This window comes from Salmo trutta, chromosome 37, assembly GCF_901001165.1.
Source record: "Salmo trutta chromosome 37, fSalTru1.1, whole genome shotgun sequence".
NCBI classification, from domain to species: Eukaryota; Metazoa; Chordata; class Actinopteri; order Salmoniformes; family Salmonidae; genus Salmo; species Salmo trutta.
In genome coordinates, this window is record NC_042993.1 from 33,850,964 (window position 1) to 33,870,414 (window position 19,451).

Consider the following 19,451-nt stretch of genomic DNA (forward strand, 5'->3'; position numbering starts at 1 on the left):
CTCTTGATGGTGGAGAGAAAAATGTATGTTTTAAAGTTCATTTCCCGCAATTCTACACATTTTGCTAAGGGGGGGAGAGAAAATGTTGCAGTTTTAAAGCACATTTCCTGCAATTCTACACATTTTTTTATGACTTATTCCATGTTAATATGATATCTGAGTGAGAATGACTAACAAAATCAATGGTGCGTGTCTGGTCGGATTTCGGACATGATTACTACAAGTTTAGTCAGCTGGCTAGACTAACTGCCAAATGAAAAAATGTTTAGTTGACATGGCTAATTGAGTGACTGACTGATAAAAGAAAATAAAAACTGCAGATGCACAACCAAATTTCAAAATTGCACCTGGTGGCTGGGGGCCCTAAGCGACCGCTTATGTCGCTTATAACTGGAACCGGCCCTGCAGAGGAAGATAACTTGCAATAATGACTTCAACAGCTAATTCAGTCTGGCATTATATCTCCTGGTTCCGCTTACCTTTGGCGAAGACCAGCTTCTTTTCAGACAGTGATCCCCTGTCAAAACAACAATGTTTATGAATGGCAACCCTGTATACCATAAGCAAGAGCGGATCCATATACAGTAAGTGGCCCACATTTCAGCTCCCCAATAACCCCTACAGAGGTCCTGGAGTGCTGATTAGATTACATTATATGAAACAGATTATATGAAATGTTACCTTTCTGAATACAGCAAATATTAACACAGTATGTCATCATGAATAATGAATACGCATCCCTTTCTCCCAAACCCACATCAATATGATGTGGATAGAAACATACATCTTGGACAGAATGCCGTTGGCAAAGCTGGACTCATAAAGCGTGAGGCTCCTCCCACGGGTCACAGTGATCTGTCCTCCTAGGTTGTCTGACACCACCCCGGCATGGACTGCAGCTTTGCACAACACTGACGTCTGGGTGGGGTGGGGGAATGTGTGTGTGTGTGTGTTTGTGAGAGAGAGAGAGATTGAGAGAGAGAATAAGAGAAAGAGAACAAATAGTTTCAATAAACTTTTGCATCTCTCCACTTTTTAGCTTTCCTCAAGTGGCCAGTGCAACCGGTGTCATTATCACAAGGCTGAGTTGATGAGGAAGTGAAACTGGAGCTGAGGCAGTATACTCACATCTCTGTAACCCTGCTCAGAGTGACCACATATGTCCCCTGTCACGTCCTTACACCCAGCAGGACAGTACACACTGGAGAAGAGGAGTCACGTGTCACAGAGGTCCACCATTTCACACACAGTTTCTCTATATCCATATGTTAATAATTCTTCAACAAGCCTGTAAAGACAAAATTTGGTTGACAGCAAAAACAACGCTGAGAAGTGACTACTGAAATAGCCAGAGTTCTCCACTTACCTAAACTGCTGAGAGATAAAATGTGTTCCTCTCTGTCGACACGAAATGAGACCTGGTATTGAAATCAAATAGAATATGGGTTTGTAAACAAACAAAACAAAAAACATCTGTCCACTCTCAGGATAATTCTAAGGAACTTCGCAATGGACGGGTGAGTAACACAAACAGACAGGCACACACATACACGCACATATACAGACACGTACACAGACGCACATACAGTATACACACACACATGCACGTACAGGGGACTTGTGATTGTTACTGTAGATGTGACTAAGTATTTTGTCATCTGTGACTTAACTCACAGAGCAGAGAGAATGCCTCTTGTGTGTTAACGTGACAGAGTGCAATTTGTGGCACTGGCTCCAGACATAGCTGCATTTCATAAACAACTGAGTAAATAACAGGAAACAGGGATATACAAACCACTTTAGCTCGAATTAGAGAAGAAAACTCTTTAACCGTACACTATTTGTGGCTGTAAATTGGGTAAAAGGCCATTTTATGACCCAAAAAAAGATCAGTGCACACATTGCTAATTGTCACGCTGGTATAAAAGATTCGGGAGACAGGCGCAGGAATGCGTAATCGTTTTTTAAAATTAAGCCCCAAATTACGACACGCCGTGCCTTTTTGAATAAATAACACTAGCGCACAATGTTTATCACATGAGATGAGACCCGCAATCATCTGCGCAATCCACAAGGGCACGAAAGCCCAAAACGCACAGCACAGCTACTCACACGCACCAACAGACATAGTAACAATAATCGTCAGCACCATGGTGATCAAAGGGCACATATATACAAATACAATCAGTGAGAATAGGGGCCAGGTGTGCGCAATGAAAGTTCCAGAGGGATCCGTGACACTAATTCTACTGTCAATGAGGCAACAATGTCAAGTCAAAACATCTCCTTCTTTTGGGAATGATTTTCACAAGTATGTGGTACATTTTTACAATTTGATGCACAAAAATCAAAACAGATAATCAAAAAGGCTCATGTTTCAAAACTAAGCACATTTTCAATTGACTGAGTACAACAGACACATTCACAAAGTCACTTGTTTACTGCACCAAATCACTCATTTAGTTTGGACACATATTCAATCTAAGTATTTTATCTGCTTTTCAAAATGCAATATTCAGTTTACATTTTATATGATTTTCTTGTCATTTGTTAACAATACAATACAGCAGCTACTCTTCCTGGGGTCCTGCAAAATTAAGGTAGTTCGACAATTTTAAAAACATTACAATACATTCACAACACATTAAGTCTGTGCCCTCAGGCCACTACTCTACTACCACATATCTACAACACAAAATCCATGTGTACATGTGTGTATAGTTGTATGGTATCATGTCTGTGTATGCATGTGTCTGTGCCTGTGTTTGTGTCTCTTCACAGTCCTCGCTATTCCATAAGGTGTATTTTTATTTGTTTTTTTTAAATCAAATTTTACTGCTTGCATGAGTTACTTGATGTGGAATAGAGTTCATTTTAGTCATTTTAGCAGACGCTCTTATCCAGAGCGACTTACAGTAGTGAATGCATACATTTGTAGTCATGGCTCTATGTAGTACTGTATGCCTCCCATAGTCTGTTCTGGGCTGTGAAGAGATCTCTGGTGGCATGTCTTGTGGGGTATGCATGGGTGTCCGAGCTGTGTGCCAGTAGTTCAAACAGACAGCTTGGTGCATTCAACATGTCAATACCTCTCACAAATACTAGTAGTGATGAAGTCAATCTCTCCTCCACTTTGAGCCAGGAGAGATTAACATGCCTATTATTACTGTTAGCTCTCGTACATTCAAGGGCCAGACGTGCTGCCTTGTTCTGAGCCAATTGCAATTTGTACAGGTGCGACAAAACTAGGGCCTGTAGGACCTGCCATGTTGATAGTGCTGTTAAGAAGGAACAGCAGAGCTTTATTATAGACAGACTTCTCCCCATCTTAGCTGCTGTTGTATCAATATGTTTTGACCATGACAGTTTACAATCCAGGGTTACTCGAAGCAGTTTAGTCACCTCAACTTGCTCAATTTCCACATTATTCATTAGAAGATTGAGTTGAGGTTTAGGGTTTAGTGAATGATTTGTCCCAAATACAATGTTCCTTTACAGATTTTCCGAGGTGATTAAAGATGAGCTTGCAGCCCATGGATCTCGACTCCCTCATAGCCTTGACCATCCGGAACGTAGAAGGGAAAGTGGGTCTGTTCCCTGTCGCCCTTGCTCGTCTTCAAATTCCAACTCGCCTCCAAGAAATCCCGGAAATCCCCGAAGTCTACATTTCCGAGAGAATCCGGTGTCACCCGAGTTCCCTCAGAGATCACCAAGGGCTGTCGACTCGCCTCCTCCGGAGCCCATGCAACTGGGCAGGGCTAGATTGTCTCCAGCTGAGCGCTTACACAGACTGAACACCAAGAGCTGTCTGTATTGTGGAGCTACGGGACACTTCTTATCTAGCTGCCCATTAAAAGACCAGGCTCATCAGTAGGTACGAGTACACTCGTAACCCCCTATGCTACCCTGTTGTGGTGAGACCAGTCCAAATTCATCCGGGTGCTCATTGACTCTGGGGCTGATGAGAGCTTTATGGACACTACCCTTGTGTCGGAGCTGGGTATCTCCACTCAACCCCTTTCCATCCCGATGGACATGAGAGCGCTGGATGCGCGCTCTATTGACAGAGTCACCCACAATATGGTTCCTATCAACCTGCGAGTGTCAGGCAACCACAGTGAGGCTATGCAGTTTCTGCTCCAGGAGTCTCCTCATGTAGCCATGGTTTTGAGGTTTTAATGGCTCCAGAGGCACAATCCCCTAATCGACTGGGCTATGTCTTCCATCATGGGTTGGAGCCCGTTTACCTCCATGGTCAAGACCACCGGACCCCTGCTCCCCGCTACCGTCTTGGGCAGAGGGTATGGCTTTCTACTCGGGATCTGCCTCTCCGGGTGGAGTCCAGCAAACTTTCCCCTCGTTTTATCGTCCCTTTCCCCGTCTCTAAGGTCCTTAGCCCCTCTGCTGTTGGCCTGCTGTTGCCCCGCACCCTCTGTATACATCCAACTTTCCATGTATCTAGAATTAAACCCCTGTCTCATAGCCCTTTGTCTCCTGTTTCCATCACTCCAACACACATACAAACATTGGCGTACAAATTCAATTGGTGTAAACATGTGTGCATACATTAAACTGACTTCATGCCTGTGACTCCATCAACTCTAATGCTGGACTTGAATGCAGCTGGGTATGAAATTACAGCATGTTTCCAGTCTCTTTGACACCTCAGTAATGGCTGTTTGTGCCTTTCAACTTGCTTAGCAGCACTTTGGGGGTTACCAGTGATGTAGGTGACGAGCAGAAAAACAACAATTATGATCACAGTGGGTGCTCTTCAGCACTGTTGTTTAAAAAATACAACTTAACCAATTGCTTAATCAGCGTTATTCTGAGTTGAGTGGCCTTCAAATGAACAAGAATTTGAGCTAATGTGTTCACATTTGTTCACTCAACAAACTCTGCTCAAAGTGAGTGAATTTGGAAAAGCTTGTTGAGTAAAATTAAAAATCCATGTTAACCTTTGGAAGGTTCAGCTATATACCCAAATGTTGAGTATGCTGAGCAATGTTGAGCAAACTCACAATCCTATTGCAGCCTGACAATTGTATGTTGAATCAACTTTCTTTTTTTCAATTTCTTTTACAGTGTGGGTTATTGCTTTCACTGAGAAAGTGCCACAGCAGAGCTACTGTACACGTGGGAAAATAATATATTATCATCAGCTGATGAATGAATTAAATTAGATTAAGCATTTCCATATGTAGCACAGTTGTATAAACAAAGATAGCCATAGAAAGTAAACATTTGTGAGCAGTGTGTGATGAATTGGGCCATACCTGAGTGTTGGTCTGTGGTGTAGGAGAGCAGGAACCCTCGGCCTGAGTGATGGGGGCCAGAGTTGAATACTATTGTCACCTCATTGCTGTTTACAGTCACATTTTTCTCTGAGTCTTCAAGCTGTCCACACAGGGGGCCTGTGGATGACAGACAGACAGACAGACAGGCATGCACGTAAGAACGCATACGCCACACATGAAAAAGCTATACATGTCTCTTTACTTACGTAATGTTTTACTTGGTATGTTATATCACCTTGTGTTTTTTGTACTGTCACAAATGTCCCAAATGTCTGTGCCAGATGCACACATGCATGCAGACATACACGGACGAATGCAAGAATGCACACACACACACACACACACACACACACACACACACACACACACACACACACACACACACACACACACACACACACACACACACACACACACACACACACACACACACACACACACACACACACACACACACACATATCAGCACAAACATGACCAAGCTGGAAGCCTGGAGGCAGGGCAGTCTGGCTTTACACACTAGGCTAGTGTGTGGTCTAGTCATGTTTGTGTAGTACTGCAGACCATCCATGCTTGTGTGAACAGATGACATGAAGTGAGCTCCAGAACAGCATGAGGTTGCCCCTGTGGAATCCGCTAATAAAAACAATATAATAAGCAGGGTAACTGAATAGTTACAGCCTCTGGAATTGTTATCTAATATCTAGTAATGGCATCATACCCTTGTGCCCACAAGGTATGGGTGGATGCACCTTAGTGGTGTAGAATTGGCAGAGATGCATTGGCAGTGAAATTGTGTTCATGTGCTCTCTGCAGGCTACACTGCATGGCTTTTACTAGTAGCAAAGATAGGTTTTGAATTAACTACTAAACAAAAGAGACAGATGAAGTGGTCCATCAGAAGTGGGTGGATTTGTCTTAATGACAAGCATTAATTCAGTCAGTTAGAACTTGAGTGAGAATTCAAAATCTCACTATAAAAATAGTTTGTCAATAGCACGTACAGTAAATCCCTTAGTAAAAGTAGAGACAAGCACATAGCCAGTCAGGTCTGCGGCCCTGTGTGCACTGGAGAGTCTTACCCAGGCTGGGAGCTCCGTTGTTGGGTGTGATGGTGAGGGAGCCATTCCTGCAGTCCGGACTCCTTTCCACGTCAAAGTCCCCAAAGAGGAAGTGCAGTGTACGTCCCTTTGGAACTCGCAGTCTCCACTTACACCAGGAATCAACAGGGTAGGTCCACGGGTAGTTCTGAGAGGCCAGGGTGCCACTCTCTGTGGCCATCACAGTGTGCCCGCAGCCATTGCCTGAAATATGAAGACAACCAAACTTACAGTTATAACAGTTATTGTACTTGTACATAATACATCTGCCATATATGCAATGGTTTGGTGACTAATTCCAGGCAAATGATATATCCTAACACTGTGTATGGTAATGTTGCTTTGGCATCCAGGGTAAATCCTCAGTAATGTCAAATGTCCACACAAATACGATAATGGCTATTTCCAGGAAATCCTTAACCGCTTGGTGTGTAGGTGTGAGAAGTGAATGAATGCATGACTAGCAGTGTAGGCGGTACGGAGGGGCAGCTGGGGCTTGTTAGCAGAAGGGATGGCCAAGTTCACCACTGTTTAGTCACAGTACACAACAGGGACTTTCATTAATGATGTTAATACGGTAAGGACACTATTTAGAGCTCTGTTAATTATAGGGCTCCTTTCCCAGACAAGGTGAGTAATAGGAGTCTCCAGGGAGGGAGCACTGAGTGTGCGCAGTAGAGCAGGAGATGTTTACACTCCTGAGATCATAACCGCAAGATTTCCTAAAACAACCAGCCGCTGAATCAGTCCTCCTCAACACTGTTGGACACTGCTTACAATAAAAAGAGATTGAAGGCCCTATGCAATCAAAACGATTGAAGTGGAAAATACTATTATTCAAAGGCAATGAGAAAGTGTGTTTGATTGTGTCATTTGTGTCATTTGAATCCAAAACTGCAATCATAACTCTTTAACGGGTTAACATGTTAACTCTGTTTAGCACTCCTTACAGGGACTAATCCTTAATACTACGGAGTGTTGAGCAAACTCATCATCCTTCTATTCTGTTTCTATTTCATTTTAATTCATGTTTTCCTGCTAGTTCTCTGTGTCGTACCTCTTCTTTGTGTCATTTTCTTACATTTTTCCTATTTATTTAATTTATTTTATTTTATTTAACCTTTATTTAACTAGCCAAGTCGGTTCAGAATAAATTCTTATTCACAATGACTGCCTACCAAAAGGCAAAAGGCCTCCTGCGGGGATGGGGGCTTGGATTAAAAATAAAAATAAAGTACAAATATAGGACAAAACACACATCACGACAAGAGAGGCAACAAGACACTACATAAAGAGAGACCTAAGACAACAACACAGCATGGTCTACCTCTGTGGCTATGACTAACTATTTTTTGTAACGGAAAGAACTCAAATATTTAGCTAGACACATTCTTAATGTGACTGTTTGGATGAGTCAGTGCATTAGGTCATAGAGGGTCTGTGGGGTTGGATGGCTGGCTTAAAGTTGTACTGTGGTCAAGCCAAGGACACCCACGCTCCCAGGGTAGACAGAAAGAAGTGCAGTTCTCCCTTGGGTTCAAAATTAAGTTTGCGTGAAGAGTTGGTGGTCTCTGTTACTTTCCACTCACATGTCACATACACGTCACACTGGTTAGCCTTTCCTGTCCGGCTAAGAGACTCTTCCACTGGGCCACTTCTATCTTTCTTTATTTCTCCTCTCTCTCACTTTCTTTATTTCTCTCTCTCTCTCACATCTCTCCCTCTTTCTCTTTCTCTGACTAACTCCCATAACTTCTCACCGCTACCGCCCCTTTTCCTGTCCCTTAGGATTCCCTGGAAATGCCAGTGCGACAAACTGTAGCTGTGGGCAACAGAGCGTGGATCTGTGTCACCATCCAGTCTGCTTGGGAGCAGTTTTCCTTGTATTCTGGGGACGTTTTTGGGTTGGCAGGCCGGGCTTCCCCCCTACACTCCTCCCCTCTCACCCTGTCTTTGACCTGGCCTGTCTCATGAAGGTCTTGCCTAGTAGGGTTCTCTCTCTCTTTCCTCAGTGCTTGGTATCAACCTAAGCTTTAACTCATGCGTTATAGCTGTTGGTTGTTCCATGGAGTGAATAGCCTACACCCTGGCATTCCTGCTACTGGTCCATACGTGCGTCCTGCTTTTAGGTCTCTCTAGACAGACTGGGCTTTCCAACTGTCTCAGACGTATAATCAAACGTTTAAATTATGATGGATATCCTTCTGATAACCCTCACTTTCAGGGGCAGATATACCAAAAGTAATAACACAAGTTTTAGAACACTTACTCATTCAAGGGTTTTTCTTTATTTTTACTATTTTCTACATTGTAGAATAATAGTGAAGACATCAAAACTATGAAATAACACATATGGAATCATGTAGTAACCAAAAAAGTGTTTTATATTTGAGATTCTTCAAATAGCCACCCTTTGCCTTGATGAGCTTGGCCAGCTTCACCTGGAATGCTTTTCCAAAAGTCTTGAAGGAGTTCCCACATATGCTGAGCCCTTGTTGGCTGCTTTTCCTTCACTCTGCGGTCCGACTCATTCCAAACCATCTCAATTTGGTTGAGGTCGGGTGATTGTGGAGTCCCAGGTCATCTGATGCAGCCCTCCATCACTCTCCTTCTTGGTAAAATAGCCCTTACACAGCCTGGAGGTGTGTTGGGTCATTAACCTGTTGAAAAACAAATTATAGTCCCACTAAGCCCAAACCAGATGGGATGGCATATCGCATCAGAATGCTGCGGTAGCCATGCTGGTTAAGTGTGCCTTGAATTCTAAATAAATCACAGACAGTGTCACCAGCAAAGCACCCCCACACCATAACACCTCCTGCTTTACGGTGGGAAATAAACATGCGGAGATCATCCGTTCACCGTCTTATCCGTCTCACAGACACGGCGGTTGGAACCAAAAATCTACAATTTGGACTCCAGACCAAAGGACAAATTTCCATCGATATAATGTCCATTGCTCGTTCCTTGGCCCAAGCAAGTCTCTTCTTCTTTTTGGTGTCCTTTAGCAGTGGTTTCTTTGCAGCAATTAGTCCATGAAAGGCCTGATTCACACAGTCTCCTCTGAACAGCTGATGTTGAGATGTGTCTGTTACTTGAACTCCGTGAAGCACTTATTTGGGCTGCAATTTCTGAGGCTGGTAACTCTAATGAACTTATCCTCTGCAGCAGAAGTAACTCTGGGTCTTCCATTCCTGTGGCGGTCCTCATGAGAACCAGTTTCATCATAGCGCTTGATGGTTTTTGCAACTGCACTTGAAGAAACTTTCAAAGTTCTTGAAATGTTCCTTATTGACTGACCATCATATCTTAACTTCTATGGGCTACGTGGGACGCCACCTGCGGGACACAGCCAGTGAAATTTCAGGGCGGCAAATTCAAAAACAACAAAATGTCATAATTCAACTTTCTCAAACATACAACTATTTTACCCCATTTTAAAGATACACTTCTCCTTGATGTAACCACATTGTCCGATTTCAAAAAGGCTTTACAGCAAAAACAAAAAATTAGATTCTGTTAGGAGAGTACATAGACAAAAATAATCACACAGCGATTTTCCAAGCAAGGACATGTGTCAATAAAACCCAAAACACAGCTAAATGAAGCACTAACCTTTGACGATCTTCATCAGATGACACTCATAGGACATCATGTTACACAATACATGTATGTTTTGTTCGATAAAGTTAATATTTATATCCAAAAACAACATTTTACATTGCCGCGTGATGTTCAGAAAATGTATTCCCACCAAAACTTCCAGTGAATGTGCACATCAATTTACAAAAATAATCATCATAAACGTTGACAAAATATATAACAATTATTTAAAGAATTATAGATAGACTACTCCTGGATGCAACCGCTGTGTCAGATTTTAAAATAGCTTTACGGAGAAAGCACATTTTTCAATATTCTGAGTGCATAGCGCAGCCATCACAGCGAGCTATACAGATACCCGCTAAGTTCGGGGCAACCTAAACTCAGAATTAGTATTAGAAATATTCTCTTACCTTTGCTGATCTTCGTCAGAATGCACTCCCAGGACTGCTACTTCCACAAGAAATGTTGTTTTTGTTCGAAATAATCCATATTTATGTCCAAATACCTCCGTTTTGTTCGTGCGTACAGATCACTTATCCAAAGGCATAACGGGCGAGCGCGGAACCAGAGATGAAAAGTCAAAATGTTCCGTTACCGTACTTAGAAGCATGTCAAAAGCTGTTTAAAACCAATCTTTATGGTATTTTTAACGTAAAATTGTGATAATATTCCAACCGGACAATAGCATATTCATTCAAGAAGAAAAAGAAGGAACGGCGCGCTCACGGGATCGCGCATATCCAATCCCTTTGTCTCCAGGCAGTCCACTCAGTGACTGAGCTCCTATTACCGGCCCAGTGACAGGAGAATGCTCAAACCACTTTCTGAAGGCTGTTGACAGCCAATGGAAGCCTTAGGAAGTGCAACGTGACCCCACAGAAACTGTAGTTTCGATAAAGAATCAAAAGAAGAACTACAATTCTCAGATTTTCCACTTCCTGGTTGGATTTTTCTCAGGTTTTTGCCTGCCATATGAGTTCTGTTATACTCACAGACACCATTCAAACAGTTTTAGAAACTTCAGTGTTTTCTATCCAAATCTACTAATAATATGCATATTCTAGTTTCTGGGCCAGAGTAGTAACCAGTTTAATATGGGTACGTTTTTCATCCGGCCATGAAAATACTGCCCCCTACACCTCGACGAGTTAAAGTAAAGATGGACTGACGTTTCTCTTTACTTATTTGAGCTGTTCTTACCATAATATGGACTTGGCCTTTTACCAAATAGGGATATCTTCTGTTTACCCCCCTACCTTGTCACAACACAACTGCTCAAACGCATTAAGAAAGAAAGAAATTCCACCAATTAACTTTTAAGAAGGCACACCTGTTACTTGAAATGCTGGTAGAGATAATGACAAGAGTGTGCTGTCACCAAGGCAAAGGGTGTCTATTTGAAGAATCTCAAATACAAAATATATATTGATTTGTTGAACACTTTTTTGGTTACTACATGATTCCATACAGTTGAAGTCGGAAGTTAACATAAACCTTAGCCAAAATCCATATCCAAAAACATTTAAACTTGTTTTTTCACAATTCCTGACATTTAATCATAGTAACAATTCCCTGACTTAGGTCAGTTAGGATCATCACTTTATTTTAAGAATGTGAAATGCCAGAATAATAGTAGAGAGTATGCCTTCAAATTGTTTAACTTGGGGCAAACGTTTCAGGTAGCCTTCCACAAGCTTCCCACAATAGGTTGGGTGAATTTTGGCCCATTCCTCCTGACAGAGCTGGTGTAACTGAGTCAGGTTTGTAGGCCTCCTTGCTCGCACACACTTTTCAGTTCTGTCCACAAATTTTCTATAGGATTGAAGTCAGGGCTTTGTGGTCAGGGTTTTGTGATGGCCACTCCAATACCTTGACGTTGTTGTCCTTAAGCCATTTTGCCACAACTTTAGAAGTATGCTTGGGTCATTGTCCATTTGGATGACCCATTTGCGACCAAGCTTTAACTTTCTGACTGATAACTTGAGATGTTGCTTCAATATAGCCACATAATTTTCCTCCCTCATGATGACATCTATTTTGTGAAGTGCACCAGTCCCTCCTGCAGCAAAGCACTCCCACAACATGATGCTGCCACCCCCGTGCTTCAAGTTTGGGATGGTGTTCTTCAGCTTGCAAGCTCCCCCTTTTTTCTCCAAACATAACGATGGTCATTATGGCCAAACAGTTCTATATTTGTTTCATCAGACCAGAGGACATTTCTCCAAAAAGTACGATCTTTGTCCCCATGTGCAGTTGCACACCGTAGTCTGGCTTTTTTAGGGCGGTTTTGGAGCAGTGGCTTCTTCCTTGCTGAGCGGCCTTTCAGGTTATGTCAATATAGGACTTGTTTTAGATACTTTTGTAACTGTTTCCTCCAACATCTTCACAAGGTCCTTTGCTGTTGTTCGGGGATTGATTTGCACTTTTCGCACCAAAGTACGTTCATCTCTAGGAGACAGAAAGCGTCTCCTTCCTGAGCGGTATGACGGCTGCGTGGTCCCATGGTGTTTATACTTGCGTGCTATTCTTTGTACAAATGAACGTGGTACCTTCAGGCATTTGGAAATTGCTCCCAAGGATGAACCAGACTTGTGGAGGTCTACAATTTTTTTTCTGAGGTCTTCGCTGATTTCTTTAGATTTTCCCATGATGTCAAGCAAAGAGGCACTGAGTTTGAAAGTAGGCTTTGAAAGACATCCACAGATCCACCTCCAATTGACTCAAATTATGTCAATTAGCCTATCAGAAGCTTCTAATGCCATGACATCATTTTCTGGAATTTTCCAAGCTGTTTAAAGGCACAGTCAACTTAGTGTATGTAAACTTCTGACCCACTGGAATTGTGATACAGTGAATTATAAGTGAAATAATCTGTCTGTAAACAATTGTTGGAAAAATTACTTGTGTCATGCACAAAGTAGATGTCCTAACCGACTTGCCAAAACTATAGTTTGTTAACAAGAAATGTGTGGAGTGGTTGAAAAGCAAGTTTTAATGACTCCGACCTAAGTGTATGTAAACTTCCGACTTCAACTGTATGTGTTATTCCATAGTTTTGATGTTTTCATTATTATTCTACAATGTAGAAAAATTTAAAAAAATAAAGAAAAACTCTTGAATAAGTAGGTGTTCTAAAACTTTTGACCGGTAGTGTAGTAATAACTGGACAGATGATAGGGAATTGTAGTCAATCATCAGCTCTGTATTGGACCAAAATGTATTGATTTGCTGGCAGGCCCTCACAGGTCTGTACTACCAGACAGGATGTTTAGCTGTGCAATCTGTCACTACACAATACTGCTGTGTCAATCAGAGCATGACAACACACCCTGAGTTGTTCATAGACCAGGAGAGGATTGATATGTTTTTTCTTGTACATTTGTCTCTTGCATCTTTCTGGTGCCTAAGTGATTCAGAGGAAGAAATATACCATGAGTTGGTCATCTTCCTCTGTGAAGATACTAAATCCCCAACAGCAAAACAAAATGTGTCAAGAGAGCCCAGATCTGCGTGGACATTCACAGTAAGTTTCCATATATGTGTGATTCATGTTGACCCCTGCCTGATTGTTAAATACCATGTCAACACACAGGGTACACTCTCTTATTGTTGCATGTCTTCCTGCTAGTCTTCTTGTGGGAAATAGTGGGGGGAAAAAATATGTATATATGTTTTGTCACATACACCAGGTGCAATTAAATGTGTTGTTTTATAGGGTCAGCCACAGTAGTACAGCGCCCCTGGAGCAAATTATAGTCATGTTCCTTGCTCAAGGGCATATCGACAGATTTTTCACCTTGTTGGCTTGGGTATTCAAACCAGCGAGCTTTTGGTTACTGGCCCTGGACCACATAGGTAAACACAGTTGAGAGTTCACTATCTGCAATGGAATGCCACCATGACATCACAGATGACCTTTGAACTATCGGGATTGTTTGCTCCAGACAGACCCAAAGATATTTGTGGCTTTGGTTTGATCCACCCCATGTGTGGAAGAGAGTTATTCACAGGAGCACTGAGCCAGTGTTGTTACAACTAGGCTATAACTCTACCCTTATATTAATTTAAACCCTATCAAAGCTAGTGTTGACCCGTTTTGCTGAAGTCAACTGTGTGTGACAGGGTTTTTACATAAAATATTTACTCTTGGAAATGACTTGAAAGGATGCTCAGCAATGGAAAGGATGCTCAGTTTGTCGTAAATACTTGGAATGACTAACACAAGCAGAACAGCTCCAAACGAGGATTGGTACACACACCTCACCCTTTGCCAATAAGCGTGAGTTACCAAAGAAGGGCAGTGTACCTTTAATTGACCAATACAACAGCTACCTTGTTTATGAGGACTTTTATAGGAAACCTGAATTAAACTCATGCATCATCCGATTGATCAATAATCTATGATATATAGCTTCTGAAAACTGGAAATTGCAGCAGGAGCACATTGTCTATTTATGTCACCAATAGCCACTTTAGAAAAGGTCAAACGGTTTCAAATGTGGACAATATGTGTAGCCCTCAGCCAACAAAAAAAAACATAGAAAGTGTTGACAATATCTTCAATAAAGTTACACAACATTAAAATGAAATGAAGATAATCTGTAAATATGCTCATTTATGGAGGATATTCATGTCGATTAAACTCAGTTTACAGTACCAACTCAATTCCACAACTTTTTTTAATATAAATATAATAGCCTACAATTTATAGAGTTATTTGATAATTATCCAGTCAAGGCTCAGAGTAATTATCTCAATAAAAATATCGTAAGCGATTTATAAAAAAGATAGCTAGTCTAATGTCTTTGGTCGTCTATTGCTCTACAGATATTATACTATTCTGTACATTGACGAGGACATATACAAGGGAATAAATAGCTTACCCTCCTGTCCGTTGACAATTATAAACACGACACTAAAGACGATCCAAAAACTGCCCAAATAATTCACAGCATCTCTAATCTGTCCAGGTTTCAAGAACATGATTTCCGCGGATAAAAGCGAGGAGTAAACCCTCAAACCCCGGGATAACACTACTCAGTTCACTTCTGCAGAAATTACTAAATTACGAGGCATTGAATATTTACGATTGGGCACAGAGAGATGAAGTGAGATCTCATTGGCTTCCAGATGTGTCAATTAAATCACTTCAAGAATCGCTTTCCCAAATAAGGGGGTCTTGCTAGATGTGGACTCATAAATGCTGATCTAAGGTCAGTATAACTTGTTATTTCTTGTCGACGAGGGGGATACGCTGGTCCTAGATCCGTGCTTAGTGACAACCACCCCCTAAAACTTAAAATTACTTGAGTTGTGCAAAATGCATTAGAGCAGGTGAGAATACATTCCCTATATTTTCAGAGTTTAATTGAGTGCTAATAATTTATTAGGCTATGGGTTGAACCCATAGCCTAATAAAACTATGTGCGCTCTATGATTAGCCTACTGTACACAACTGTAAAAGTCCGCTACCCTTTAGTACAACGTGTGCATTAATTTCTACCTATTTATTATGCTAAATCATTTTACACGCTCAACAAACATCACTTATTGCATGCAAATAATATATGTGTATTATAACAACACTCCTTTAGTGGCCTAATGATGATACGTGCGGTCAAATAAAACAGTATATTTGTCGTTGTTGTGAGCTATTCTAGTCATTTAGCCTTATCCTTTACTAAACCATGCCGTGGTGCTCAAGCAAGCGGTGCACTCGGAGTAGAGCAGTTTGACCGATATACACATCGCGTGCGAACAACCGCTTCTCGTGACAGTAGGACAGATGCTTCTCACAGGCAAATACTGCCTTCGTTGCAGGAAGTGTAGCGAAGCAGCAGTACAGCGCATGTTCTGACAACTCTCTGCAAGCAAATGATGAATTCTCTGCAGTAAAACGGTAAGAAAAACAGAGTATTCAGTTCAAATAATATTGTATCGTTTCTGGTTGGTAAACGTAGTGTTTTCGATTGCCTAGTCTGGAATGGTGTGTACTATGTACACATTGGTTGGTTGTGTGCGTGCCGCCGCACCAACATAACGTCAGTTTGAGTGGGTGAAGGAGAGAGAGAGGCACGCAACTGCCCAAGTGGTTTATGCGCTGGGAATGTTGGCTAATATCTCTGAAACCTTTGTTGGTGTTTTATAGTGGATCTCCATCGGATTTTCCTAATTTTTGAATAACTTGGTATCTTTTTTGATGGGGTTTAATTCCTTTTACCACTTCACATAAACCACGTTTCCGTCCACAGTTGTTGTCCCATATTATAGACTCAATTATAGGGCTGTTTCTAATACTTTTCAGCAAACTCAATGGATTAATCTATGGATTGGTTTGGAAGCATCTATATTTACTGTTCCATTATTACAATGCACCCCTCCAAACCTACAGTGCGTTCGGAAAGTATTCAGACCCCTTGACTTTTTCCACATTTTGTTACGTTACAGCCTTATTCTAAAACTGATGAAACTATTTTTTACACACAAAACCCCATAATGACGAATCATTTTAATTTAGCAAATGTATTACAAATAAAAAAACAGAAATACCTTATTTACATAAGTATTCAGACCCTTTGCTATGAGACTCGAAATTGAGCTCAGGTGCATCCTGTTTCCATTGATCATCCTTGAGATGTTTCTACATCTTGACTGGAGTCCACCTGTGGTAAATTCAATTGATTGGACATGATTTGGAAAGGCACACACTTGTCTATATAAGGTCCCACAGTTGATAATGCATATCAGAGCAAAAACCAAGCCATGAGGTTGAAGGAATTATCCGTAGAGCTCCGAGACAAGTTGTGTCGAGGCACAGATCTGGGGAAGGATACCAAAAAGTGTCTGCTGCATTGAAGGTCGCCAAGAACACAGTGGCATCCATCATTCTCACATGGAAGATGTTTGGAACCACCAAGACTCTTCTTAGAGCTGGCCACCTGGCCAAACTGAGCAATCGGGGGAGAATGCCCTTGGTCAGGGAGATGACCAAGAACCCGATGGTCACTTTGCTAGAGCTCCAGTTCTTCGGTGGAGATGGGAGATCCTTCTAGAAGGACAACCATCTTTGCAGCACTCTACCAATAAGGCCTTTATGGTAGAATGGCCAGATGGAAGCCACTCCTCAGTAAAAGGCGCAAGACAGCCCGCTTGGAGTTTGCCGAAAGACACCTGAAGAATCTCAGACAATGAGAAACAAGATTCTCTTGTCTGATGAAACCAAGATTGAACTATTTGGCCTGAATGTCAAGTGACACATCTGGAGGAAACCTGGCACCATCCTATGATGGTAGCATCATGATGTGGGGATGTTTTTCAGGGGCAGGGACTGGCAGACTAGTCAGGATCGAGGGAAAGATGAACGAAGCTAAGTACAGAGAGATCCTTAATGAAAACCTGCTCCAGAGTGCTCAGGACCTCATACTGGGGTGAATGTTCACCTTCCAACAGGACAACGACCCTAAGCAAACAGACAAATCTCTGAATGTCCTTGAGTGGCCCAGCCAGAGCCCGGACTTGAACCCGATCTAACATTTCTGGAGAGACCTGAAAATAGCTGTGCACCGACGCTCCCCATCCAAACTGACAGAGCTTGAGAGGGTCCAACCTGACAGGTTGACAGGATCTGCAGAGAAGAATGGGAGAATCTCCCCTAATGGGATATTGTGTGTAGATAGAAGGACAAAAACAATTTGAAACATTTTAGAATAAGACTGTAATATAACAAAATGTTGAATGTCTGAGTATTTGCATATGTGATAATGGCATTTATCCTATAATGGAGACTAAATTAAAGGACTGATTCAAATTCTTTGTCAGCAAACTCAATGGATGAATGTTTTCAACTACTCTTCTATCAAGTTATGTATTAGAAGCATCTTTACTGTACCATTTACAAAATCCACTCCTCCAAACCTAATTACATCACACACAATAATGGCATTTATCCTATGTTAAAGAATAAATTAAAGGACCGTTTCATATACTTTGTCATCAAACTCAATGGATTAATGTAGTACAACTACTCCACTATCTATGTTATGATCTAGAGTAATTTTTACTGTACCATTTTGAAAATGCACTCCTCCAAACTACTTACATGACAATGGCATTTATAGTGCCTTCAGAAAGTTTTCAAACCCCTTGACTTATTCCACATTTTGTTGTTACAGCCGGAATTAAAAATGTATTAAATAAATACCCCATAGTAAAAAAGTGACTTTTTTTTTTTTTTTTAAATGTTTGCACATTTTATTGAAAATGAAAAAAAAAAACAGAAATATCTAATTTACATAAGTATTCACACCCCTGAGTCAGTACTTTGTAGAAGCACCTTTGGCAGCGATTACAGCTGTGAGTTTTTCTGGATGAGTCTCTAAGAGCTTTCCACACCTGGATTGTGCTACATTTGCCCATTATTCTTTAAAAAATTCTTCAAATTGGCTGTTGGTCATTGCTAGACAAGCATTTTCAGGTCTTGCCATAGATTTTTAAGTAGATTTAAGTCAAAACTGTAACTCGGCCACTCAGGAACGTGTATTGTCTTCTTGGTAAGCAACTCCAGGGTAGATTTGGCCTTGTGTTTTAAGTTATTGTCCTGCTGCAAGGTGCATTCATCTCCCAGTGTCTGGTGAAAAGCAGATTGAACCAAGTTTTTCTCTAGGATGTTGCCTGTGCTTAGCTCCATTCTGTTTCTTTTTATCCTGAAAAATGACCCAATTCTTAACGATAACAAGCATACCCATAAAATGATGCAGCCACCACAATGCTTGAAAATATGGAGAGTGGTATTCAGTAATGTGTCTTATTGGATTTGCACCAAACAGGACAAAAAGTTAATTGCTTTGCCACATTTCTTTGCAGTATTACTTTAGTTCCTTGTTGCGAACAGGATGCATGTTTTGGAATATTTTTATTCCTTACAGACTTCCTTCTTTTCACTCTATCAAATAGGAGAGTATTGTGTAGTAACTATGATGTTGTGGATCCATCCTCAGTGTTCTGCCATCACAGAACAGTTACATAGTTTAATCTATGTAACTGTTTTAAATTCACAATTGGCCTTCTGTTGAAATCCCTGAGTGGTTTCCTTCCTCTCCGGCAACTGAGTTAGGAAGGACACCTGTATCTTTGTAGTGACTCGGTGTACTGATACACCATCCAAAGTGTAATTAATAACTTCACAATGCTCAAAGGAATATTCAATGTCTGCTTCTTTTATTTTTACCCATCTACCAATAGGTGCCCTTCTTTGTGAGACATTGTAAAACCTGGTTGTGGTTGCATCTGTGTTTGAGATTCACTGCTCCGACTGAGGGACCTTACAGATAATTATATGTGTGGTACAGAGATGAGGAAGTCATAAGAAAATCATGTTAAATACTATTATTGCACACAGAGTGAGTCCATGCAACTCATTATGTGACTTGTTAAGCACATTTTTACTCCT

General features: G+C 41.3%; 2 protein-coding genes across 8 annotated transcripts in view; one reads left to right on the top strand and one right to left on the bottom strand.

The window, feature by feature from the left end:
• Window positions 1-15,065, bottom strand: part of si:dkey-34d22.1 (discoidin, CUB and LCCL domain-containing protein 1) — a 29,920-nt gene extending 14,855 nt beyond the window's left edge. For both annotated transcript variants that reach the window (XM_029738200.1, XM_029738198.1), the window contains exons 1-7: window positions 14,887-15,065; window positions 6,380-6,601; window positions 5,277-5,414; window positions 1,367-1,418; window positions 1,129-1,201; window positions 785-918; window positions 480-517 (exon numbers count right to left, since the gene is read on the bottom strand). In XM_029738200.1, the coding sequence (XP_029594060.1) occupies window positions 480-517; window positions 785-918; window positions 1,129-1,201; window positions 1,367-1,418; window positions 5,277-5,414; window positions 6,380-6,601; window positions 14,887-14,986 (757 nt within the window). In that variant the 5' untranslated portion in view covers window positions 14,987-15,065. The remainder of the gene's footprint in view (window positions 1-479; window positions 518-784; window positions 919-1,128; window positions 1,202-1,366; window positions 1,419-5,276; window positions 5,415-6,379; window positions 6,602-14,886) is intronic.
• The window catches only part of LOC115177441 (glucocorticoid modulatory element-binding protein 1), a 31,448-nt gene continuing 13,176 nt past the window's right edge, over window positions 1,180-19,451 (top strand). For 3 of the 6 annotated variants that reach the window (XM_029738207.1, XM_029738205.1, XM_029738206.1), the window contains exon 1: window positions 15,780-15,902. The gene's annotated coding sequence lies outside the window, so the exon portion shown is untranslated. Of the gene's footprint in view, window positions 1,518-15,174; window positions 15,217-15,256; window positions 15,338-15,779; window positions 15,903-19,451 lie in introns of those variants that run through there. The other 3 variants (XM_029738208.1, XM_029738211.1, XM_029738210.1) reach the window with 3 other exon arrangements.